We start from the raw sequence: 27,914 nt of genomic DNA on the forward strand, positions 1-27,914 counted from the left end.
GACCCTGGCAGCGCCTCAGCCGGTCAAAAGGCCAACCACTGCTCGCGAAGTTCCTGCCTGTCAGATGCACCAGGTGACGGAGCGGCGGCTGGTCAATCACCATGGCGACGAACTCCTCGTCTCCCATTTCCAGGTCGAAAAGCCAAAGTGGGCGAAAAATAATCACGGTTTTTAAATAGTACTCCATGAAACAAACACATTAGAGGCCTTCAGGACTCCTGGGACTACATGTACGACAGTTTGCCCGCTAATTTATTTTTTATTTAAAGGTCTCTACCTGTAGGAAATTACATATGTATCTACCTGCTATATCGGTACCAGTGGCCAAGGTGGGCGAAAAAAAAATCATTGTTGTGAAATAATCCATGAAAAAAACACATTAGAGGCCTTCAGGACTCATGGGACAACATGTACGACAGTTTGCCCGCTAATTTATTTTTATTTGAAAGTCTATACCTGTAGGAAATTACATATGTACCTCCTATATCGGTACCAGTGACCAAGGTGGGCGAAAATAAAATCATGGTTGTGAAATACTCCATGGAAAAAACATTAGAGGCTTTCAGGACTCATGGAACAACATGTACGACAGTTTGCCCGCTAATTTATTTTTTATTTGAAAGTCTATACCTGTAGGAAATTACATATGTACCTCCTATATCGGTACCAGTGACCAAGGTGGGCGAAAATAAAATCATGGTTGTGAAATACTCCATGAAAAAAACACATTAGAGGCCATCAGGACCACTGGGACAACATGTACGACAGTTTGCCCGCTAATTTATTTTTTATTTAAAGGTCTATACCTGTAGGAAATTACATATGTACCTCCTATATCGGTACCAGTGACCAAGGTGGGCGAAAATAAAATCATGGTTGTGAAATACTCCATGAAACAAACACATTAGAGGCCTTCAGGACTCCTGGGACTACATGTACGACAGTTTGCCCGCTAATTTATTTTTTATTTAAAGGTCTCTACCTGTAGGAAATTACATATGTATCTACCTGCTATATCGGTACCAGTGGCCAAGGTGGGCGAAAAAAAAATCATTGTTGTGAAATACTCCATGAAAAAAAAAACACATTAGAGGCCTTCAGGACTCATGGGACAACATGTACGACAGTTTGCCCGCTAATTTATTTTTATTTGAAAGTCTATACCTGTAGGAAAGTACGTATGTGCCAGCTATATCGGTACCAGTGGCCAAGGTGGGCGAAATAAAATCATAGTTGTGATATACTCCATTACACATTGGAGGCCTTCATAGTGCCTGGTGCAATCTTTACGATGGTTTGCAGTCCAAATTTAATTTTTATTGATAGTACACACATGTATGAAGGTCGTCATGTAACTTCTCTATCGCTATCTTTACACATTTTATTGTAAAAATATAAAAACTCGGTTGGAAATTGCCGTAGTTGCGTGGAATGACTTAGGCTGTTGTTATCCCAAGCTCTGTGTCCCGGGCGGCCGGTTAGACCGGCGGATAGAGCTAACTTCAGCTCTGTTAAAAAAATAGACACAAATCTAAAAATCCCCGAATAAGTTCGGCACAGTTGCTACCAAACGTTTATGTTTCACTTTAAATGTTTAAATCTCATAGTTATCGTATAAATATCTCAGTGTATCTTAAAAGATTTCAGCCTAGTTCGAAATTGGATTACACAAAACGGTACCTACTACACACTGGACTACTTACACACTGGACTACTGGCTTTGTATGTTCAGATTTGTCTGCATGTGTGTATGTGTTAATATCATTAATAATAAAGCCATGGAGCATAAAAAAAGATTACACTTAATAACTTGCACTACTGGCCTATTAATAAACAATATATTACACTATTACTGTAGTGCAATAATGGCTAAAATGTGTTGGCGTCACTAGGATTTGCGACAACCGACATTTCCAACATGGCCTACCTGGTGCTTGTCTCTGAACAAGTTGCAGATCAGCTCACTGCAGGCGTTCGCGGTAGAATTTCGCTACGATTTTCACCACAAAATTTACGTGGAAGTTTCACGGTTCAATACAATACCGCGATCACGCCCGCACACGCGAATTACACTTTAAATTATTCCTGCCGCCAGGACATCCTGACGGCAGGCTCACAGGACCAAGCGGGGGAAACGTTCCATTTCCCATCATCCTCTGCGCCAGGTGCTTCGTAACAGGCGGCTGCCAGCCTCAGCCAATCACGAAGCACCGTTCGAGAAATCCAAAAGAAACTGAATTTAACGACTGAAAATGTTTCTCAAAATAATATTTTAAATAAAATTTATAGTGCCAATGTCTCTAAAAACTCATCAGAAACGGTTTAAAAACAAAACACGGTTTCCAAACAAACATCCTGAGTATGTAAATAGAGCACGTATGACGTTGTTGTCGCTAGGCGACGGTAATGCAAAACGTAAACAAACTTTTTCAACACAGTTTCAATTTTCTGTAATACTGTAATATTAAATTATGTTTTCGCAAATTTGTATGACTGCATCAAAAATTTTATACATATACACACACATACACCCATATATACACCTATATATAAAATAGGATGTTATGCGTGGCGTCGATAAACTCCGACACCGTTTGACCGATAGCCATGAAAGTGCACAAATTGAAGTGTTTTTTCATGGATAATGTTTTTATGCTATCCATTTTTTGTAACTCGCCGCTAGTTAGCGCTGCAGCGCTTCATCTACTTCACCGTTCAACCAATAACCATGAAATTTTTTATACATAGAAATTTGAACACGGAGAATATTTTCACATCATTTTGCTATAGCTATAACTCGCCAATAGATAGCGCTGCAACGCATCAACTTCTAAGGGCCAGTTGCACCATTGAAGATCGCTGGTCGATCCGAGATCATACGAGGTAATGAACCAGGATCGTCACACAAACGGATTGCACCATTCGAGTTCACCTTCTGACAGAGGATTGAGGTGAACCTCTGTTTGAACCACCGAAATTGATGGTTCAGAGCAGTTGGATCCGAGATCTTGTGTATTTTTCGTTGGTTTATTGTGTTTTGTAGTCGTGTTCGCATAGATACTGGTTTGTTTACAATTGCTATTTTAATGGGCTACAATAGTTTACAGGAAATTTAGGCCGATATATATTTAGGTATGCCCGAAGTATGGTAATTGTCATCATAATGTTAATTAAAATATGATGCCAATTTTTGCCAAGCTGCTTCCTTCTGCTTACAAAACATGCCATCAGTTCTCTTACACTCTAAAATATCCAGTTTTTCTTGCACCAAATCATGATTTTTTTCTTTTTCAGAGAAAAAACTTTTTTTAGGTACTGAAATTTTCTTTTCCATCGTCATGTGTACCTGCGTGTACCCCATTAAACTCACAACCAACCACAAGTTTGTAATCAATAAACAAATAGGCTTGTATGTAAATATCACGATGCCAACATTTACAGCAAGAACTTCAAACATGCTAAATAAAATTCTCTATGACTAGACGGAATTCAGTAGCCAATAGAAAACTTGCTTTCATTTTACAATCGATCTTTACCAACCTAAACCTAGATCGTGAGATTGAATGTCTGAACTCGTAAGTTCACTTTGGTGCAACACATATACACTGGATCTCAGACTCGAATTGAGATCACACTGAAACAAAGATCTTACGATCTCGGATCCGAACAGTTATTGGTGCAACCGGCCCTAAACCGTTCAACCCAACGTCATGGTTATCAGAAAATCATAGGTCATAGACATACAAATAGCAACTGTGTGTCATTTCTCAATGTCCACCGCACTGTCATATAGCGCTATCCATTTTGCTTTAACTCGCGGACAATATATCACCCTGTGTTCTGTCCAGGCAACGCCGGGTACTGCAGCTTGTGTGTGTGTGTGTATACTAATTATAAATAATAATTACATATAATTATATATCGAATGATTATAAATTTTTAAGTATGTCGTCTAAGGATGGAGTATATATAAATGGTCAACAGCTTTTCACCAACGCCAGAAACTCCATCCTTAAACGACACACTTAAAACTATGTAATCATAATACATATATTATTTTTCAAATTCACGCCCATAACTTACCCGGGACTCGAACCCAGAACCCCATGCACCGTAAGCCACTGCGCTACGGAAGTCGCCAAAATGCCTCAGACCTCTAGCTACGAGGTGTGATGAAAAGAAAATACTGTTATAGCAACAACAACTGCTGAAGCTACATCTGTTTGAAGTAATAAGCCCAACAGCCTGAACCATTGAGATAGCCTGTGTCAAGGAGTTTGAACAAGTCGTGACATGTCAGTCGGCCGCAAGAGAGAGGTCGTGTTTGCCGCGTCTGTCGCGCGTCATGGAGAGAGACCCGAAAATGTCGCTGATTCGTCTGGCCTCAGAGTAGAATAGGTGTGTGTTCAACCCATGTTTTGCTTTCCCATTATTATTTTTTTAATTGAGAACTTTTTTTTTTATCCTTGATAATCGGCACTACCCGATTCGCTTGCTTCTCTCCTGGCTGGGCAACGTTGGCTCACGGTCCTAGAGGGGCGTGTTCAGATAACAGCGGTCCAATCATGGAGTATGGAGGTTTGCATTATAACTTGCGACTAAATGAATGCGCGAAATCTCTAATCGTGGTTTTCGAACAACGCTGTACCATTAAGTTTTGTTTGCGAAACGGAGACCAGAAAGATGGGTCGTGCTGAAAGGAAAAAAACGTTTTGACACCATTCCTGACATTGAGAGGGCCACGACAGAGTAGCTGAAAGGCCTTTCACAGAAATGATTCCAATCATTGAATCGATTTTGGAATGAGTGCTCATCGCTAGTCAAGGAGAGTATTTTGAATGCGATTACTTCAAATTTGTTCGTTATAAAACTATTCGCCTTATTATTTTTTTATCACACCTCGTACAAATGAATGAACCTTCTCTAAGTGAAGGTTGTGTAAACACACGGAGTAGACTGTATCGATAGACATTGCCTATCGACGTCGGACGTCCTTGGCTCTTGAAGACTGTGTCCCAGCCATGTTTGTACCGACCGACGCGCGCCGCTTTGAGGTCGCTGTACGCGCACCAGTGACGCGACAGTGACGTGGCCAGCCCTTGATGCCACCGGCAGTGATCTGACACTGGCGGTGTTTCATTCCTCGAAAAGCAGTGCGTCTGAGTGCCAGAGGGCGATGTTCTCGGAGGAAGAAGCATTCATGTTTTTCCTCATTCTTGATGGAGTGTGGGTCCAAAACTACAAATTTTACATCTGCAATGAGGGAACGCAACAGCAGATGCATTTCATGATAGGGAAATATTCAATTGATACTTTAGTTCTGATGCTGGGTCCCTAACCTTGATTAGCAATAGTCTAGATGTTAAAAAAAAAAAACTTTTCATAGTTTTAAGTATATTTTATGAAACATGAACAATTTTTTAACAAAAATTTCATACCTAGTATTATTTCATGTGATGTTGCTATATATTCTGTAGTAACAATGTGTTGATAAAGAATGTATTTCTTACCATTTGTTTTAATTTACACTCCTATTATAATCCAGATAGTATTCTTAAAATCTGTGTTCATGTATTTTGGATTGGAGGATTGGACATCATATAACATGGGATACTTGCGCACAAACTCAATAAGTTTTTTTCTGCATTCATGTTCACTCATAAATATCCACCAGTCATGGCCATGGCCGTGAAACGAGGTAAATATCGTCAGTAGTATAGTTTAGTCGGTTCTGGGACTGGATTCAGGGTATGGATTGTGGATGGGGTCAATGACCAACCGCCCTGACATCACGGCGGCCATCTTGTATTGCCTTTAACTTAACCTTAGACCTTGACAGCCATATTGAACCCGCCATCTATAAATCGAGCGCCCCACTCACTAATGTTGCACTTTTCGTCATGAACGCCATCTTGAATGTGCATAATTTCATTGTTGCACTTTTTGTTACAGCCATAATCTTAGACTATAGAAGGTTGTAATTTTCATTATGGCTGCCTACTTGAATTCTAAAAACATGTACGCCATCTTGGATCTGATATCACAGCCACTTTTTTCGATTCTGACATCATGTCCGCCATTTTGTTTTCGTCTGCTGGAGACCCCCTTCTTGAATACCGACATCTTTGTTTCCACTGTTTACTCCTAGAGAGCACCAGCATCGCTCTGTCTCATCACATAAGGTCGATGTTCCATTACCTATCAGAGTTTTTATGATCCTTACCAATATATATAATTTAATATTTTTATGCAAAATACATTGGAAGCACTATGATTCAAACCAACACAGCTCTGACCTCTGGGTTGAAAAACATATGCCTTTAACTGCTCGGAAATCAAGACATTTAACACACTGAGAATTAAATAAGGTATATAAAAATAACACACCAATTTGGACTTGTATTTGTTTTTAATTTGCAGGAATAATAGCATTGCCTGCTTGAGACAGGACCGCCATCTTGTTTTCAGTACTTGCTACTCCATACTATGGCAGGCTAGTGTTGCATGGAGCTCCACATACTTTCAGTGGTAACTGATTACTTAGTTTCAATAGTGTAACTTCTCTTTCAAACCTCTTTTTTTTTTTCATTGAGCTCCATAAGTGCACCCACACCTGTTGAGTAGAAGAAATATTCCCCCCCTCATGTACCTGTGAGCTTCTCGCCTCTTCTCACACACCAGCCACATGTGCATCCTGTACTGGTCGACTCTGGCTGTTATTCTTGTAATTTATGATCGCATTGTGCAATTACCAATATTTTTCGGACTGAATTGGTGTGTCAGCTGTTGGGACGTCCGTGTAACGAATCTTCTCGGTGCATAGCTCGCAACAATAAACTAGACTTCCAATGACAGAACTGTTTCTTTCTAACGTAAAGGGGCGATTACACAGGTAGAGTAAACGGGATAGCAACTAGGGAAAGTGAACTTTTCTTACTACTCTATTACCTATTATAGACATGGTGGAGTAACTGTCCACACACAGAATTCCAAAATGCAATGCGCAATCATGCATACAATGCGCAATCATGTTCGTCATTGTCCCCAAAGAAAATGTTTGAAAATTTGTGCAAAAGTTTGTTGCTAGAGGTACAGGAATCTTTGGAAGGGCATAGACAGGAGAAAATAACATCCTTATGTTAAATTGTTTCTGTTCCTGACTACCTCATATTCTTGAATAATCTTGGCACCAAGTGTTTATGAACTAGCTCGCCAGTTTTCCTCTACATGACTGAACATGTTCTCACAGATGAAGTACCCAGGTTGGTGAGCAGTGTAGTTAACATATGTACTAGCTTTAGTACTCTCCCCACTGAGATTTAAGGTTCTGCTACTTCATCTTAATTTTAAATTATTTTGTTCCGATTGCAGTTATTTGTTAAAAAGTAAATAGAGCTCATCTCATACATAATTAGTAGGGATGGGCCAATCATTTCCACAAATCCTCACATACCATCAAATCCTCAATATTCGAAGGATTTGATATTCGAGAAAAAATATTTAAAATATATTAGAAGAAATAAAGTAAAATAAAAATATTCAACATTGATAACCTCTGAACAAAGTGAGGTTTATTAGGTCAATGTTTTTTCCTGGCATACATATACAGTTTCCATTCCTAGGATATTGTACTTTTAACATGTTATTATCTAAATAAAATTACAATATGTAATGATTCGGGAAACTCAGTTTGTGAAACAAATATTTAAAGGATTGAATGTCTCAACACCTTAGTAAATATTTTTAATTTCTTGTATATTATTTTATTTTTGACCCTTAAGACCTATATTTGGATTCGAGGGATATATTCTAGGCACTCTTTGGGATTCGAATTTGAGATTTAGATTCAAGAAAATTGGGTTTTGACTCACCACTAATAATCAGTACTGACTTTTAACAAACAGCAAATAGTACTAGGTATTTATCTGATGAAAAAATTTGCTACAAAACAAAAAAAAAATTAAATGCTTGTATGGCGGAACATTCAAAGAAATGACATATATAAAATGATGCCATCAAGAAGACAATCGGCCAGTACTGCTAGAGTGAATCAGAGCCTAAGTTCACGAGTACTGTCACCAAGTAGGGAAACTTACGTACTTTCAATTCTTTTTCCTGACATATTCAAGGATGTACGGAACGATAATTCAATGTCTTGAATGAACTAATGATACTTTAAGGAACCAAATGTAATGTAAAATATACAATTAATAAAGAAATAAGGAGCAATTAAAGTTTTTCCATATTTTATTTACAAGTTGAACTCAATACAAATTTTCCGTGATTTGGGTTTTGGTGGTGGGTGGGTTAATCAATTACGGCGTACTTACTTAACGTTTCTTACGCCAAAGTGAAATATGCAATAAAAAATAGAAATAGAAATAGTCTGTAAATTTTTCTAACACAACTATAACAGTTTTAGTTTCAGTTTAAAATTCACATGACTAAGTTTACATTCAGGTTGAGAAAGTAAATTCATTAAAATTTATTTTTATCTCTAGATGGTGTCGATTCATTTACAGTATTGAAAATAAAATATTATCAATTAGGAATCAAGACTATGAAACATAATTGTGCAAATGTCCTATGTATTTCTACTTCCAACTTCTTTGGCTTGGTACAGAGAGAAATCACAGCCGAATGAAAGAATGACAGTTTGCATACACTGAAACTTGCCAGAACTAAAACAATGGACTTTCATTAAGGCTGCAAGCGGCTTCTTGACTGCTCGTAAATAAAATCACACTCAAACAGAACAAAAAAAACAGTCAAGCCACACTACGTGCATCAGCTCTTGCTGAAAAACGGGTCAACCGCACGCAAGAAACCTTTCTCAAACTCGTGTATGGAGAATCGATCCACTGATGCCCTGAAACAAAAAGATAAGACACTTCACTGGCTAAATTAACACCTACAATTTGTGCCACAATTTTATATAACAACTGTTAATAAAATCTAAAGAAAGTACCTATCATAAGTTTGCTTTGTTCAGCAAAACACACAGCACTAATGCCAATATAAATATACACAGCACTAATGTTTTTGCTTATTTTGTTCAATATGTATAAAGAGTCGAATCAATATCAATCAAATGTGTACTTGATATGAAGGAAGTATCTTTTAAGTACCTATGTGAAACTATGACAAGTCTACTTTAAATACAGTTTCTGCAGAAAAATCATCTTGGGTGTATACAAAAACACTATATTAATACAAAAATGAAAACTATCTGTTTGTACAAAATATTTCCAACCTTAATTGAAAAAATAAAAATTGCAGCCAACAAAACCACTGGTGGTTAGTCTGTGTTTCTTGTGTTCTTGCGAGATGTGAGCCGAGAATTGTAGTTATGTTCGGTCAGTGGTCAGTGCGTGCTACACTTAAACAAAGTACAGTCAAACCTCATTAATACGAATCCGCTTAGTACGAAATTCCCGTTTATGCTAAGTACTTTTACAGTCCCAGGAAATAAGGTATGCTTTCCTATGTTATTTATGATTTACTCTGTAAGTGTTGCATTGTGTTTGTTTTCTTCAGTGTTTACATATTACTATGCGTGTAGTGAAGCCAGCTTATACTACCATCAGTGTATATAATTTTCTTTATAATTGCAACTAGGCAATTAAAGTTCAATCATTTTTTTTGTCATGATATGCCAATAGTTTGGTTAATACAAACTCTCGTTATTACAAAGTGCTAAAATTATGGTCCCTTCAGGTTTGTAATAATGAGGTTTGACTGTAAACTTGCTCAGCTGGACTATGCAAAACTTTGGCCAGACAATTCTCTTATTAAAATAAAAAGGCATCAAAACTAAAGTTTTGTCATTTCAATTGGAATTCAATTGGAAGAGGATTCACTGAAGGTATTTCAATGACCAAGGTATTTGCTTATAAGTATTAACAACTATAGATTACCTGCAAACTGTTTGCTAATGGATCTGCAAAATCATGGCATGATAACAAATAGTTATTTTAAAAAAAATTGGAGGTACCTAGCTATTCACTTATTAGCTATTCTGTCCGTAGATATTCACTTCTTTCATTGCAAGATTATTTCCGACAATGCCCGTCTTCAGCAAACATTTATATTCCGCCATCCTGCATATCAAAAGCATCTCTGGAGAAAAAAGCTATAAGCTTTCAGGGATAGTTTGCCTTGTGCCACTAGGATGCGCTAGTGGCAAATCATAGCAGACACACATTTAGTAAACAACAAATTCGGGAATAATAAATAATCTTTCTAATAACATAAAACATTAAGTTTATGCTTTTTTAAATTCTTATTAGAACTGAAATACATCTCCTCTATAAACATTATTATTTTGTAACTCAGAAATGTTTGCAGTGCCTACATAGGAAAAAAAATGTTATGCCCAAGCCCTCTTACTTTTTTAATGAAATTATCAAACAACTGACTTAAGAATAAAGTATTAAAAACAATTCAAACTTCTATACATAAAAGATCGGTGAGCTAAGAGTCTACAATTTTCTGTGATTTTACAGCGATGAACAATTATAAAGATAACCTACTGATACAAAACAACATACTGGTTATAACGGCCGCCGCTCATTCGGAAATCCCCGCTACGGTCCTGCGAGTGTGGAGGGATGGGAGGAGAGGAAGACGCTGGACGCACCTGGCGGCCTCCCGGATGGCGCGCCGGCCGGCGGGGGTCATGCGGAGGATGGCGGCGATGGCGCGGGCGTACTCGTCCTCGTCGCTGGCCAGGAAGCCCGTGCGACTGCCCTCGGACTCCTCCACGATGTCCATCTGGGGGCCCCCGGAGCGGTGCGCCACCATGATGAGTCCCGCGGCCATGCACTCCACGATGCCTGCCCCCGGCACACACAGCTACATCGAGGTGCTGTCTCAGAGACAGCTGGGGTGCACTAGTGCCATAAATTTCACTTTTGCAAGGAGCTGCAGAGAAATGTTAAGATTAGGAACAAAATTAAATGGTTTTATTTTTAGGCTAATTTTGTTTTTAAAAACCAAAGATTTTGGTGTAATTGTTTTCATATTTATGAATTTTGTTCATTCATAACTATAACAAATATGACACAAAAATGATTTTGACTAATATACACTTTTACAATATAATTATTTTTAATAACTTTGTTCAACTATTCAGTATGATAAAAGTAAATTGGCAAGTATCTGAGAGTTTGTTAATGCATTTGGTTAAAGATTACACTATTAAAAACAAATAAAATCTGTATTATAGGCAAAAATATATAAATGACCACTAATAGCTCTGAACAAGACAGTGAGAATGGATCTTTGCCATCAGGATCTGGAAGCCAGCGATGATTGATCTATTCCATCGTTTGAGGTTGGCTTAAAAATACTTTGAAAAAAGTAGGTTTTAGGGCTACTGCAAAGAATGTATAGTCCTTTTTAGTCTACGTTATTGAATTATTTTCAATTACCATTTTCTGACAAGGCTAGAACGAATAAGCCCATCCGTATTTTTAGTTTAGCACTTTGGCTACAAAACAGTTTTTTTTTTTTTTTTTTTTTTTTTTTTTTTTGCCTTTATAAGACCAGGAACAGGGATTGAAAACCTCGGTTCTTGATTGAAAACCTAACTGGCATTTACCACGAAAAGCAAGAACCATACAGGTTTAAAGTGCTCACTTTTAACTTATTACTTAAAACCAAAATAATGTATCTAACTATATTTTTTATTTTTTATATTTTACCTTATATTTTTCAATATTTTGGTGAAATTAGTATTGAGAAATATCTAAGTGTTGAAAAAAAAAACACTGTCCTTGTGAATAATAACACAGATCTCCTGTTTTCAAAAAAAGGAAGTAGCGTTTAGAAATAAAGCGACAGTGTGTCGTCCCCAGGGATTGAGGCAGTGTCTGAAGCCGGCGGGAGAGGCAGGCTCGCGACCCATATTTTACCTTATATGTCACTAATTAGGTGAAATTAGTATTGAGAAATATATAAGTGTTGGAAAAACACATTGTCCTTGTCAGGGGCGCAACAACAAGGGGGGGGGGGGGGGCAAGGATATTTTGCCATCCCTCTGAAACCTTGAAGTGGGGGAAACGGGGGCAAAGAAAGTGCTGTGTAATCAATTTTTAGATAATAAAACTGCTTAAATAGCACTATTTTCCACCTTGAAATACAAATTTCCCCGGGGAGGACCCCCGGACCCCCGCTTCAATAGGGGGGGATCGATGATTCTTTATAAAAAGGTATATTGCTGCTCCTTTGGAAATTTAGTTGATGCGCCCCTAGTCCTTGTGAATAATAACACAGAGATCTCCAGTTTTCAAAAAGGAAGTAGTGTCTAGGAATAAAGCGACGCGACCCACCGATGCCGAAGTGCTCGTTCCACATGGAGTGCAGCCCCACCAGCCCCTGCTGCAGCTCCTGCCGCAGCTCGCGGTGGGAGATGTTGACGCGGAACTGCACGTTGTTCTCCAAGGACAGGTGCTTGCACAGGTCCTTCATGTCCTGCACGCGCTCCTCATCCTCGCGGTTGCGGCACGACCCCACGATCACCAGCGTCAGCTGCGCACGGCACCGCTCGGTGACCCTGCAGCTTGTCTTCAGTACACTCCACATGGGAAAAAACTAATTGAAAAAAAAAAAGTACGACCCTAACAAATAACTAGAGTCCCGGAAATTTTGCGGATTCCTCTGGCCTCAGGATAGAATTCAAAAGTTATAGGTTGTGCTCGACCCATGTTTACTTTTTCCCATTGGTTGATTTCTTAGCGAGAACATTTTTATCCTTGTTATTTGGCACTAGCTGATTCGCTTACTTCTCTCCCAGCTGGGCATCGTTGGCTCACGGTCGTAGAGGGGCGTGTCCAGATAACTGCGGTCCAATCATGAACACAGTGCGAGAGTGTGGAGGTTTGGATTCCAGCTTACGACTAAATGAATGTGCGAAAATTCCGTGGCTCTACAAATAACACAAGATTATCATTAAAGGTTATTAGAAGTACTCATACTCATTTTTATGTATATAATTTGTTTGAGCAAAACCATTTTCTAACTTAAATTTTTACTGGTTTAAAAAAATTGCATTTTAAGTTTTTTGTGTTTTACTGTATTTTGGATCAATTTGCCTTCTACTCTTATGAAGTGTGGTAAAAAAAAAAAATCCATTGTTTGTTAGAATTCAATTCAAACAATATTTTATACTTGTGAATAATACATTTGTTCCTCTTATTTCGACTCCATCGCGAAATTCCCTAGCCATCACTGGTCGACACCGAGACAACACACGCTGCCACGATGAGCGGGAGCACCAGCCGGACTCACGTTGTCCCACACCTCCTCCGGCACGATCTGCCGCAGCTGGTACATGGACCGCAGCTGCATGGGGTGGTCCTTCTCCGGCCGGAACTGCCCCACGGAGACGATCCGGACCTTGCCGCTCCTCCTGGTCCTGCCCGCACCCACGTCTGGAACAAGACAGGCGAGATGAGGCTTCACGCCAGGTGCAACTTTGTTAGTGTGTAAAAGCGAAACGCATCAGTCACAAGTTCTTAAGAAAAGCACATCACTTACAAATTAGCCAATAAGGTAGCGAAAGTTTCATAGCGTGGCATGAATGAGTTGCTCCGTTTCTAAAAAAAAAAAAAAAAAGAGAGATAAAGAGATATGAATTGCGACAACAAAGTTAATGCAATCTGTACACAACATTCAGGCAAATCCTGCATCATGGGAAGAGTTGCAAATGTCGTAATTATCCGGTGGGTTTCTCTGCCGTGCTTCTGCTTTACCCTACCTCCGCCCTCCGTCTATGCTAACGGCAAATTATGGGACTGCCAGTCACTGAAGCCCAGTGGTTCGGTGGGACCACACCAACACCCCTGGCCTTCCACGGCAAGCCATGCGGAGCGCAGCTGTCAGTACAACTAAACTAAACTGAGAGTCAAATGCATGTCTCTCTATCGGATACTTTGCTGCTGTGTGCTGTATATGGAAAAAAATAATAACTTGGCTGGTAAATTACATAAACTGACATACTGTATGCGTTTATTTCGAAATGTTTGGTTTAGGTTGCGTTTGGCATAAAATGAAAATGGCGATAGCTAACAGTCTTGCTTTTCAAAATACAAATTTCATATTTAACACTCTCTTGACAGCAGATAAGGTTAGTTTCACTACTAAAAATATATTTTTAACTTTTTTTTTTTCCTTCAATATGTAGAAGTAATGTCCGAGTGTCAAATACTGCCTGTTGGACAGCAATGCCCGGTGAGTGTTTGAAAAATACCTATTTCAAATCAAATAATTTTTCTTTTAATATTTGTTACAAAGATATACCAAATGGGGCTCATTTATAAAACAAGAACATGTATGAAGCTACGAAGATTTAGTGAAAAATTTGGATTTGTTCTCTGCAACATAATACATAACTAAAATTATAATAATACTTTACTTTTATGTAGCCTACATACTCATTTGGATAAAAAAAAACATTTTTCAGAATCAAAATTTTACTGAGTCAAGGAAAATTTGATACCAAAAATATTTAATATTTGTGAAAAATTTTATATTCAATTTGAATGAAAAAAAGAATGATTAATATAAGCCTACCACAGTATAATGTATTTGTTGATGAAAATAATTTAATGTTGTAATAAATTATGTAGATTAAGCACACAGTTTAAGCATAAATCTCAGCACGTAGCAAATAAGCAGTCTCTGTCCTCTGAAACGAGCTTGCATTACCAACTGGTCGAGGGGGCGGGAGGTGGAGACACCTACCAGGTGCAGGGGAGACGGAGACACCTACCAGTCGCCGGGGAGATGGAGACACCTACCAGCCGCCAGGGAGACGGAGACACCTACCAGGTGCCAGAGACGGAGACACCTACCAGGTGCCAGAGACGGAGACACCTACCAGGTGCCGGGGAGGCGTCGCCATCAGACAGCAGGGGCAGAGCCTTGAGCTCGCTCACGTCGCACGGGGGGTAGACCCTGTGGGTGCGCAGCGGGCACTGCCACACCTCGTTGATGTGCTCCTCCGTCCAGCTCGAGTTCACCATCACAATGTCTGCGCAGCGCCCCACCAGCCTGTACAGCTGCCACAGAGCAACCTTCAGCACCCGCGCCCCTGCCTCTGAGCCGGCCAGCTCTGGCGTCTCCAAGCCAGTGACCATGTTTGCTGACACAAGGAAAAAGAGTTTCACATTTCACAGTGACGCAATTGAAAACTGCAAGGAATTTTAAAGTGAAACTTCCTAACAGCCGGTAAAGTAAGTCTAGGAGATGAATCATCAGAGAGTAATGCTAATGTTAACGTTAAGGAGCGGGACGCTCGATGGGTGAGAGGGGAAATAACAAACATAGAGTCAGATAAATGTTAAGACAATTTGCAGGATTTTGTGTCACCATGTTCATTACAGTTGTGAAACTTTATCATCACTAAACTAAACATGATCTTTAAGTAGCCAGGCTCTTTGAAATAAAAAAAAAATACTGAGACGAAAGAGGGCCCATGCTAGCTACACAGTAGAATCAGTGGCGTCAAACATAGAAAAGTTTCTTGGCTACCCCCCTTCCCTTTTTTTTTCAATGGTAAAACCACTTAGCCAATAAAAAAAAATTGGTTCAGAAAATTATAGGTTAAGAAGCATTGCTTCATTTCACTTAATCTGAGTTCTTACTTTGAGGTAAGTAAAAAACAATAAGAAACCAGTAAAAAAAAAAATTTGTACATGAATAATCTAAACTGCACAAAAATATTGAATTTCATTTAATACAATAATTTTTTTTTCCGCTAAATCAAGGGAGGAACAAACGTAACCAAGCACATCTACGCACGCTAACACCGGATCATGATGAAGTTGGCGATTGTTCACGACCGTGGTCTGAACAGGCTTGGCTGGTGGCATTCAGACATGAGTAGTCCACAGTAGTAGCTGTAGGCTGCCCTGAAGTTGTCGGAAAATGTGGCTAAATGCCTCGAGCCAAGCTATTTCAAACACTGGAACTTCTCGGGAAGTTCCTCCGGCTAGCTAGGACGTGGCCCAGCCCTGGACGCACCCACGCGAAGAGGCGGTAGTAGAGCATCTTGCCGAGGGTGAGCGAGCGGCTGCCCGCGATGGCCGGGCGGTTGTTGTGGGCCGCCGAGCGGGATGCCACGCGGCGCAGCATGTCCGAGGTGATGGTGGGGTAGTGGGTGTAGCTCGCCACGCGGCAGCCCCCCAGGTACTTGAAGAGCGGGTACGTGAAGGCGTAGCCCATGGTGTCTATGTACAGGTCTGCCCGAACACACACACCACGCAGGCTCGCGTCAGCCACCACTGCCAACCCGGCACGCTCCCGCCAACCAAACCACGCATTCACACAGAGACAAGATTATGTGGTGAACTGCGATAAACTCAAAATAACACCACAAAGCATGTGAAAACAATATATATATATATATATATAAACACTGAAATGCAAGTCAAAACATCATTTAACACTGAAACAAAGCTACAAAAAATTTAACCAATCAGTAACTTACAAAAATTAATTCAAATTTAAAAGTGTTATCTTTTCCTATAGTAAATTCATTAAAAGGAATTCATTTAAGCATGAATTTTGTACCAAAATGTATGAACTATATGTACATAGATTGGGAAAAAAATTAATAGTAACAGTGTTTGATTTTATATCGCTTTTTAGTAACTGTTTTGACATAAATGACGTTGGAGTTTGCTGATTTATTTAAACTTTTCTGAGTAGTTCTGTCCTACTGATTAGGTACTCACAGTGCCCACAAAAATCTGTAATAAAATTTTTCTGACTTTCCACAACAAAAGTTACAAATTTCTGTAACTAATTTTTTTATTATAAATATTTACCTAGTTTGCATTTTTACGAGAAAAAAAAAAAAAAAAGCAAAACCAGGCTTCCTCATTCCCACAGCTTAGCTAGTTCAAACAGAACTTTGCAACACCATTTTATAGGCACTAAAACACTATCTGAAGAAAAAAATGTTTTCAGTCTTTGAGTTGGCAGACGTAGTCCCCTTGACTAACAATCAATGGGTCATTTCCATGATTTTTCCACGATTTCAAATGAATTCCATAACCAATTCCAGCTAGTGATGTACCTATGTAATCATTTTAGAATCAGCATTGGCAGATATGCCCAAATTCCTGGATTTCCGATGCAATTCTTTTCAAACAATACTTAAAAACACTGATACCAATGAAAAAGTTGAAACATTTAACCCCCCATATTTTACATTTACCTGTTTATAATTTAATTGGCATCTTTTACTTCACTTTTCTATAATTTAAGGCTATGCTTGAATGTTGTGTTTGTTGTACATATATTGTGCTATGCACAAATTTTAAGTAGACGGGGGTGTACCTCTCCCCTCCAAATCCTAAAAAAAAATCTATCATTCCCACCAACAGATGGAAAGATTTGAACACAAAACAGCAGAAAAGTGGTTATTTCTCCCTCCTAACACACACACACACACTTTCCCAGAAAAAAAATGTACACCTCAGCTGGTAAAGGCAATAGTTTATTGGTATTTAGAAGGAGCAAAGGGTACTTATGGACGCATTACTACAAGGAACATATGTAGTTGAAGTATCTGTTATGTATGTGTATTTTATGGGAGTATCTGTTTTAATGAAAGGAAATTCCAATCCATATTTATTAACCATCGTTAGGCACGATCAAGCAACTTTTTCGTGACGTTTAATGCATTAGAGTATGGCTCAGGGCCCAGGGGCAAATAATTTTGTCTGGTGGCTCCCCAAAATTTACAACTGCACAATGCTAGCAACTTTCACAATGGTTTTAAACTAATACATCCCCAAATCTTACATTATATTACAACACGTTTCATGCCGCAATGGAGTTGAAATGGGATGAATGCTTAAAAAAAATTACAAAATTATTAACCCAGATTTGACATTCACAGCCATGAAAAAAAATCTATGAAACTACGTAAAATAGTATTTTGCAATGTGAAACATTATAGTTAGATGTATGTAAGTTGAACAATAATTTCAAACATGTTTTTTTTAATAATTAACATATTGTTTGTATTTAAACTTTCTTTCAAATGTTTACAACTACCTACTATAATTATAGTAGTTTGGCATCTCTTCCAACTAGCTAGCTGGGTAAACGTGTACATTAAAACAATGTCGAGAGACGGCCTGGTGCCGTGACCACTCGACGGTCCTGGCGCCTGGCGACGGTGACCTTCAAAGCGACTTCGATTGCATCACAGCATGCTGTCTCCACGAAGACACAGAAGCATGCCGTCTCCACGAAGAGACTGAAGCATGCCGTCTCCACGAAGAGACTGAAGCATGCCGTCTCCACGAAGAGACTGAAGCACGCAGTCTCCACGAAGAGACTGAAGCACGCAGTCTCCACGAAGAGACTGAAGCACGCAGTCTCCACGAAGAGACTGAAGCACGCCGTCTCCACGAAGAGACTGAAGCACGCCGTCTCCACGAAGAGACTGAAGAATGCCATCTCCACAGAGAGACTGAAGCATGCCGTCTCCACGAGGAGACTGGAGCATGCCGTCTCCACGAAGAGACTGAAGCACGCCGTCTCCACGAAGAGACTGAAGCATGCAGTCTCCACGAAGAGACTGAAGAATGCCATCTCCACAGAGAGACTTAAGCATGCCGTCTCCACGAGGAGACTGGAGCATGCCGTCTCCACGAAGAGACTGGAGCATGCCGTCTCCACGAAGAGACTGGAGCATGCCGTCTCCAAGAAGAGACTGCAGCATGCCGTCTCCACGGAGAGACTGGAGCATGCCGTCTCCACGAAGACACTGAAGCATGCCGTCCCCACGAGGAGACTGGAGCATGCCCGAAGGAAGTGCGGCGCGAACAGCGAGCGTACCCGGCACGTAGGAGAAGAGGGCCTCCAGCCCCAGCACGACGGAGCCCAGGGACTGCCCCAGGAGCGTGAAGCAGGGGTAGCGGGCCGCCTCGACCCAGCGCCGGCGCCGCAGGTACACCAGCCGCACGGGGCGGGGCACGGCCGTGTTGAGGCGCTGGCGGGCACGGGTCAGCATCTCGTCGGGCGAGCAGTCCAGGTCGCCCGTGTACACGGCCACCTCCGCCGTGGGGTACCTGCCCCGCACACACGTTCAAATACAAACTATATGTTCATGTTTAAAAAAAAAAAATATTTGAAATCATTTTCCAACTTACGTACATCAAATTATAATGTTTCACATCACAAAATACTATTTTTGCAGTTTCATAGATTTTTTTTCATGTCTGTGAATGTCAAATCTGGGTTAGTAATCTTTATATATATAATTCTTCTGTGAGTGTGTATGTCACTGAACTCCTCCTAAACGGCTGAACCGATTTTAATGACATTTTTTGTGTGTCTTCAGGTGGATTCGAGAATGGTTTAGATTCACAATTCAGTCCACTGGAAAATGTTTATTTAATATTTTTTTTTAATTTATAAATTGTTGTTGATCTTTGGATAGTTTAGGTTCTATGTATGTAAATGTGTGTGTGTGTTGTATATTTATTTATCTGTAGTTGTTAATCTTTGGATTTATTATATGAATTGTTATTACAGTAAATTAAAAAAATAATTGCTTATTGAGAATATTATATTATTATTTATTGAAATAACATTTTAAAGGGTAATTAAAAATATACATTATGCATATTTGTGAGGTTCAGTATCGAAGTGAGTATTTTGCATTATTTTTCGTGAATTTAATTATGTATACGCGTGCATTCAATACCAATCAACTTAACCTACAAATTTAAATTGTCAGTTCTCATTTAATTCTACGTTTTAAAGTGTAATAAAAAATATACGTTGTGCAAAATATGTAAAGTGCAGTATAGAAGTGAGTATTTTACACCATTTTTCATTACTTTTAATTATGAATTGACGTGCATTCAATAACAATAAAATTAACCTACAATTTTAAATTGTCAGTTCTCATTTTATTCTATGCAACTTATGACGCATTGAACGCCTCTTTGAAAATAAAAATATAAGTTTGTAAAATAAATTATAACATTTATAAAATAAAAATTACTTAATGTAATTAAAGTTTAAAGTACATTTAAATTTAATTTTTTTAATTTTTAATTTATTGTTTAGTTAAAAAAAATATAATTTTTGGATTTATAACGTTTGAACAGGACGTCTGTCGGGTCCACTTTAAAGATTGTGCTCATGTGGATTCAATAATGGTTTAGATTCACATTTCAATCCGATAAATTATATTTTTTAATTAATTTATTTAATTAATGTTGTTGAACTTTGGATGTTTTACATTGGATCCGGTAGGAAGCGCTGTGATCGCGTTATCGAATATTCAAAAATAAATTATTTTTATTTCAGTTCGACCCGGCAGATGGTGTTGCGATTATATTCAGGGAAATTTCCTGTAAATTTTCGAATTTAAAACGTTTGAACAGAACAACGTCTGTTGGGTCCGCTAGTTTTATATATTTTTTTTATTATTAAGCATTCATTCTATTTCAACCCCATTGCAGCATTAAACGTGTTGTAATAGAATGTAATATTTGGGGATTTATTAGTTTAAAACCATTGTGAAAGTTGCTAGCACTGTGCAGTTGTTGGGACGGACACGCTCACTCCCTCCCACCACTCCGCCTCGTGCTGCCAACTTCCAGCAACACCCATCAACTCACCTTAAATGCTACCAAGTTCATGCCAGACACTAGAAACTACAAAATAATTAACACCACTTCTACACAGTAACAAGATAATCCAGTAATTAATCAAGTAATTTATTAAAAATTCACAAGGTTTGCAAACCACTTGATAATAAAAAAGTTAATTAAGTTTCAGGATTCGTATTAATGTTACGTACTAAACACAGACTTCCCCATAATTTTATCTGTTTTTGTGATGAGCATATAACACTTTGTAGTTCTGTATATGGAATACCTAGATACCTACTGAAAATCTGTTATACTAGGCAATACTGTACCTGTCACGTAAAACCTGACTTTGCCACATTCCTTCGTCATTTTCATATCAAAATCTGCCACTAGTCTTTTTTAAAACGTTTACTACTAGGTACTCACCTAAAGTTTAAAAATAAATATCCGTCTTGCCTGCACTCTCTCCCCACACTTGTACCAAACTCATAATGTTATTTCAATGTAATAAAATATCAGTAAATAAAATAAATATTGCATGGATGTTGATAATATCATGACCAAAAGACAATTAATGCACAAATAAAAATATTTTCTGAAAACAAAGGTTTAGTCAGTAACAGCCAGGAAATCACCAGACTGAAAAAAAAAGAAATTGCTTTCTTTTAAAGCTAAATAAATTAAATCAGACACATGATATCAAATATGAATAATATCAATATGTGCATTGATTTACAAAAACTCGCATGGTGTGTCAACGAAAACAAAATTAGCTGACAAAACCCACTTACCCTCATATTACCTATTTGCATTTTTCATCACTGTTTACAATGTCCTAAATATTATTTTTTTTCTGTCCGTGACTGCGAGAAAGTTAGGGCTGGCCTCTGGCTACAGCTTTATTTGCATGCTGAAGGTTGAAATGTGCACGAACGATGCACGGGACACTGGCTGATGCTTTATCGTCTCTGCGCACACAAAGCTGAGTAGTGCAATGTCTTGCCAATGTACTCTCACCTCTATGGGTTGTAAAGTGGATAATCAATAGTTTTAAACATGGAAGTAAAGACAAAATTGTGATTTGTATCCCTCTGCAACTTTTACAAATATACCAAAAACTTCACACCTGAAAATTATTGTTAAAACATTTGTTTCAGGCAGTTGTTATCCCTATGAAATACAATTCAAGATCAAATGCACAAACAATAATAGCATTCACATGCTTATGGTTTGTTAAATTATTTTTTTTTACACCAGTAGCAAATCCTCAAACACCATCAAGTCCTCAGTACTCAAAAGATTTGATATGCAAGGAAAAAGATTCAAAGAAAATTATTGAAGGAAATGAATTAATTTAAAAACATGCTACACTGACAAGTCTGAAGTATACAAGGACTACCTATTTTATTAGTGTTCACCAAGATATTGTACATTTTATGTGTAATTATATAAATAAAATTAGAATATTTATTGATTTTGGATTATTAGTAAGTGAAACAAACAATTAAGGAGTTGAAAATTGTAACACCATATTATCATTATTTTACTTCTTGTACATTATTTTATTTTTTTTATTTTTGATGCCTAAATTCAGATTCAAGGGGTATATTCAAAACTATACTTTTTGGGATTTGAATTTGAGATTTGGATTCAAGAAAATTGGGATTCGACCCATCACTACTTGACAATCATTATCAAATACGTATTTTTATTTAACTTGTAAAGGTAATTTTCATTTTAAAAAATTATACACAGTACTGTAGCTCTAAAAAAATGACAAATAGTATAGACGTCAAACAAAAGTCAGGTGTGGACTGGAGTGTACTACTTGCTGTTATCACTCTAGACCTGTTAGTTCTGAATGGTCACGGACAGAAGAGGGAGCAGGTGAAACGCCTACCCCCCCCCCCTCCTCCTGCAGGAACCCTGCTTGAGCAGTTTTAAACTGAATGAAACGCAGACAAATGGTTGGTATGAAGTAGCTCTGCTTGGCTTCTGGGTTGTAGCCGTGTCCTTGGCAAATGATTCACCAAACGTTTCGGTCGACCAGTAGGCAACTGATCCCTGATGATGGCGACCGTTTCGGTCGACATTGCAGTCGCCATCATCAGGGAGCAGTTTCCTACTGGTCGACCGAAACGTCGGCGAATCATTCGCCAAGGACGCTGCTACGACCCAGAAGCCAAGCTACTTCAGACAATGGCCATGAAAGCCTGCGAACGTTACTAAACGGTTGGTATATTCTCCCCTCTCCGAGGACCTCACCTGAGCTGCATGGCCCGCACGGCACACCACAGGACCTTCTCACCGCCGCCGCCGGCGTTGCAGTAGGGGTGGAACACCCCCACCCTCTTCACCCCGGGCTCCGCCCCCGCGCTCCTCTTCTTGTGCAGGTGCTGCCACCAACCAACCAACCACACGCCGGTGCTGGTGGCTGCAAGACGTCTCCACACTCGGGGAACTGACAGAACTGCACTAACTCGACCACTACTTGCGGGAAACAATGTTGTGTAGGGACTCGGGGCAATTAAAAAAAAAAAAAAAAACTATCAGAAGACAATTTTTTTTTTTTTGAAAATCAAAAATTGTAGAACGACTGAAGATAGCTTAGTAAACAAAAATACATATGCTACATTAAAAAATGTTATAAATGTCTTCAAGTGTATTTGAAAACATAAAAGGAAACGTGATAATAGAATAGATGAAAATGGGATCGTTGAAATAAAATATATGAACCAAAACATTAAGTTTAAAAAAATGTATCTTGTGAAATACATAAAAATAACTTTCTAGTTTTTAAATTAAATGTTACAAGAATTAATTACAGGTTTTTCTTTATTTTTTCTTACACTTTTTTTTTCTCGCAAGTGTGTCCTGTAAATTATAAGCGTGGTAATGATAGAGCTGCCATCTCCACTCACATCATCAAGTTTTATCTCGGAAACAAAAAATACAACTATGCTGATTTTCTTTATTTATTATTTATGTATTGGCTTAATCGAAGTTAAGACTTCCAGTCACAGTACTACACAATTAAACAAAAATCATGCTTCATAAACTTATAATAGTAAACTAACCTAACCTAATAGGTTAAGAACTAAAATAATTTGCACTACTAAAGCCAAATAAACTATTCAGTTCAATCCGGAATGCCATTTGCAGAATAAGTCTTAGGTGACAAAAAGATACAGGTTTGTTCATAAAGGTTGTACAATACTAATTGTGTGACTTCTATACCTCAAACTGCCATGATTAGACAATAACAAATGAATATAGAATTACAACAAAAATATATAACTTATGTAATGTCAACATTTAGCTGCTGTAGGTAATGGTGGAGTTTGGGATAGTTAGGTGCTTTAAGTACCAGAAGCCGCTACTTTCAAAATTTAACGAAAATACAGTCTTATTTGAAAGCCCCAGAAGACAGTATAACACTGGTCTAACAGTATTATATTCCTACAGTAAAAAAAAAAGAGAATGTGGTTACAAAGCAGCCAGCAGAGAGGTTTCTTTCGTGCTCTCACGATTCTGGCGGAACTAAAACAGAGGCAGCATGAAACTGTATACTTTCTTGCCCTCTTGTGCACTGTGGTGCCCTCCATGTTCATCGAATTTGACGTAAGTGCAGGTTACAGACGTGTGTGTCAGTAAAATGTAAGAAATAAATTATCTAAATAAAAATGTATTTTATTATCATAATTAAATTTAAATTAAGAATATGTTATGTATAATGAGTAATTACTGCTCATGCTTGGAGAATTCACACACATTAATTTACACATCCAAAGCATGTTCACAATTTGAAACTAGACACTGCAGTGTCTTAAATTGTGATTTTAGTTGCCCATGTATTAGAGATTAAAATTAAAAAATTTCTTAAATATTTCGCCTTTATTATCTTTACGTGTTTTGTTTGTATGCAAGGGAGAGAATTCAAAGTGAGCAAGCTTCCTCTTCATCTGAGAAACAGTCTACAAGACTTGATGTAAGCTTTTGGACTTGCTCTAGCAATGGCGTATGTCCAAAAGCTTACATCAAGTCATGCACTCCCATTGCACAAATCTTTCAAAGATAATAACAGTCTACAAAGGGTAAGGAACCAAAGTCAAAACACTGCAGGTAGAGCGGTGTCTCTTCTGCACTCTCTTCACAACACAAACCTTCTGTAACATAAGATCATGCTACTTAAACCCAAGAATAAATTTATTTTAAGTATAAAACATTCAATATTTACCACAAAAATTAAATTTATGCCATTTTACAAAAAAAAAAATTGTCGAATAGTTTAACTGATCCCACACATGACGAACCGCACATTATTTATTCTCGTACACATTTACTGGAAGGAATAAAAAGTTAAACATTATAGTTACTTACCCTTCTCGCCGCATAGAATACCAGTGGCAACAGAATAATTGTACATGCCAAAATTCCAAGACTTAATGAAACAAATAACTTGATGAAAAATAACCTGCGAAAAATAAAATTCACATTAGTGACCGTATTATAGTTCCGACATTTGTTCAAGATACATTTCCTTTAATAACTCACACTGAGAACAAATCCATCGCATATCACTACCGTACACGTTACAACACAACACACGTGTCACTTGATCACGCAGCTGTGCTATAAACAAAAGCGGCGAGAATGTAAACACTAGTAGATCATAGATACTACAATAAAAACATATTTGATGGTATAAAATAGAAGACACTAATTATATACAGCGTTGCAGTGTTGTTTTCATTAGAAAAGTTTTGATAGTAGCAACGTACTGTTTCATCTCCATGAGCGGGATATTCAAATAAATGCACGCCTTGGCATTATGTGAATTTTTGTTATTCATCTTCAATGGTCAATAGCGTACGCAGAATATAATTTCGAATGAATGGTAGGGGAGAAAGACATACAACAACTTTGTCCGCTATTTGCTTTAAAATCCTTTTTTTATATTAATTTTTTTCCTAGCCTAAGTTAATCTAAACGTGTGCGTGTGTGAGAGTTGGCGGCGGGGGTAGTCCATGGTTAGAGGAGGAAGTGTGTCTCAGGCCGAAGCCTATAAACTCTACCATGCAGAGTTTTAACCATGCAGAACAAGGGCGCGTGCATCATGTGTGCTGTTACATGACTATTCCGCGCACAGAAAGTGATTTATTATTATTTTAAATAACATTTTAATTATATTTAGTTTTATTGGTTTATTTTCCCGTTATGAACTCTATATTTATATTTTGGCTTATCTACGTGTGCTACACTCTATGACGTAGTAGTACGAACTGACATTTGAGCAACAATAGACTAGACCCCTCTAGGGCACAATTGAATTTAACGGCATAATAAACTTTTTCCACGTAATTTATATAACAGTGTGTTCATTGTTGGAAATTATTATTTTAACTTTAACGAATTTTGGTGTCTTCTGACGTATTTTTGAAAGTCGGTAATTGTTTTAATGTGTAAATTTCCGTTAACGGTTTTATTGTTCCGGCCAATGGGAAGCCAAGTTACAAAAGTTAATAGTTTTAGAACTTCTTAATGAAGGAGAGTTATGTAATTGTGGCGGCGGTATTGAAATCGCCAGGGGATTAATCCTCTTGATATTCATCAATCTTCGAGCTATAATAGAGTATCCGAGTGTAAGGATATTTTAAATCGACGTAATAATAATTATATGTGTTACTGGAAGGGCATATCTGGAAAGATATGTAATTAGGAGTGCATATATGACGTGAGTAAAAACTGATTCCAATTCCCTCCGTAAGAGACAATATCCTAAGCTAAATATCTTTCTATTCAATTTACGAATGAAAATATTGTGAATATTGAGACTTAATTAACGTCATTCAAAGACATACATTACAATTTAATTAATCGTTACTTATACACGTCACAGTTCATACCCCAGAGGTAAAATGAGAACGGAATCTCTTATTTCTCTACCGACCCAACAATAAAGTTAAGCCGAGGTGTGTAGGTGTGTGTGTATAGGTGTGTGTATGTGTGTGTGTGTGTGTATATATATATATATATATATATGTATATATATATATACATATATATGTATATGTATATATATATATATATATATATATATATATATATATATATATATGAATTAAATATTCCTTGTCATAAACGATAATTCTTATCAATTCTTCTACGATCTACGAGTATGAGAACAACGGACATTATAAAATGAATTAAATGAACTCTTGTTAGAGACACATGTGTGCAACGTATTTCCTGTTTGTTTTAAATACAAAATTTTATACCACTTGCCAAACCAGAATTTTCCACATTATTGTTTTATTAAAAACATAAGTATAGGAGAGTGGAAGAGTATCAATACACAAGTAAAGTCTCACAGAGTTTAATAAGAGTAAGTGTAGAGGAGAGAGCTGTACGTAAACAGAAATGTATACTCACACTGCACATAATCTAGTTAACAGTAGTGGGGCCATACATATACACCTACACATGTGCTTATTGGTGTTTTTGTTCCAGTCATGGCTGCGATTGGCGCCATGGCTTATGCCTCTTAGGTTGCCCAGCCTAAAAGCTAACTAAAGTGACCCAGGTAAAACCTGCATAGACACAGGGAAAACCATGGGCCGGGTCATGCGGGGATCAATTAACCATGCATTAAAGCAAGCAAGAAAACTACCCGACAAGAGGGAAAAAGGTCCAGGTAAGAAGAGTTGGGCGGGGCAGAAAGAATCAACCATGCAGGCCGCCGATTAGAAGGAAGAAACCACTGCATAGCTAATTGCATTCTAATAAGCGATCCGAATTTTTCTTTATTTTTTTATACGTGGAAACTATCTGTCATAATGCTTTTTTTTTCCTCAATGTTTGACACTTGGAACGTTTTCTAACTTTAATCTTTTTAAGAGTTAGAGGGAAACTCTGGTGGCCGTGTACATTGCACCATTGAATATATATACTTATAGTAATTTTTAATGGTTGTACCAATTTAACCTATATGCTTTCATGTAGCTCATCTTTCCTTGTGGGTATAATGCGATAACTTCTAAAATCTTCGACAATGTGGTTTAAAGCGCACACGTTTATTGAAACAATACATATAAGAAACGTTGATTTTTTTTTTCCTTTAAATATTTCAAACTTCAATTTTAAAACGAATAATCTAACTCAATCCTAGAGGTAAGGAGTTTGGAGTTATCCTGAGAACAAAAATAACGGAATATTTGAATAATATCTGTTTATGTTGCTAAATTCAAGGAACCTACAGCGAGCAAGAGCGTACGTACGAAAATTTAA

At 37.9% G+C, this 27,914-nt stretch overlaps 1 protein-coding gene across 3 annotated transcripts; it reads right to left on the minus strand.

The window, feature by feature from the left end:
* Positions 1-8,229: 8,229 nt before the first annotated feature.
* On the minus strand, positions 8,230-25,384 carry LOC134535229 (GDP-Man:Man(3)GlcNAc(2)-PP-Dol alpha-1,2-mannosyltransferase). 3 transcript variants are annotated; one of them, XM_063374291.1, is made up of 10 exons: positions 25,182-25,384; positions 25,008-25,101; positions 22,893-23,023; positions 18,859-19,091; positions 16,027-16,244; positions 14,882-15,062; positions 13,291-13,433; positions 12,333-12,531; positions 10,640-10,835; positions 8,230-8,869 (listed from the first exon to the last, which is right to left on the minus strand). In XM_063374291.1, the coding sequence occupies exons 1-10, from the start codon at positions 25,196-25,198 to the stop codon at positions 8,788-8,790; spliced, it is 1,494 nt and encodes a 497-aa protein (XP_063230361.1). In that variant the 5' UTR covers positions 25,199-25,384; the 3' UTR covers positions 8,230-8,787. The 3 variants fall into 3 exon arrangements, with proteins under 3 accessions (XP_063230361.1, XP_063230362.1, XP_063230363.1); XM_063374292.1 differs by having other exon boundaries at positions 22,893-23,088; positions 25,182-25,325; XM_063374293.1 differs by having other exon boundaries at positions 22,893-23,061; positions 25,182-25,324.
* Between the last annotated feature and the right edge of the window lie 2,530 nt (positions 25,385-27,914).

Source organism: Bacillus rossius, chromosome 8, assembly GCF_032445375.1.
Source record: "Bacillus rossius redtenbacheri isolate Brsri chromosome 8, Brsri_v3, whole genome shotgun sequence".
Lineage (NCBI taxonomy): Eukaryota > Metazoa > Arthropoda > Insecta > Phasmatodea > Bacillidae > Bacillus > Bacillus rossius.

Excerpts from the sequence above, each read along its gene's own strand:
- LOC134535229 (XM_063374291.1), bottom strand. Across the intron at positions 13,434-14,881 it reads CGACGCCTCCCCGGCACCTG|ACGTGGGTGCGGGCAGGACC; the intron begins GTAGGTGTCTCC and ends GTCTTGTTCCAG. Across the intron at positions 10,836-12,332 it reads GAACGAGCACTTCGGCATCG|GCATCGTGGAGTGCATGGCC; the intron begins GTGGGTCGCGTC and ends TGCCGGGGGCAG.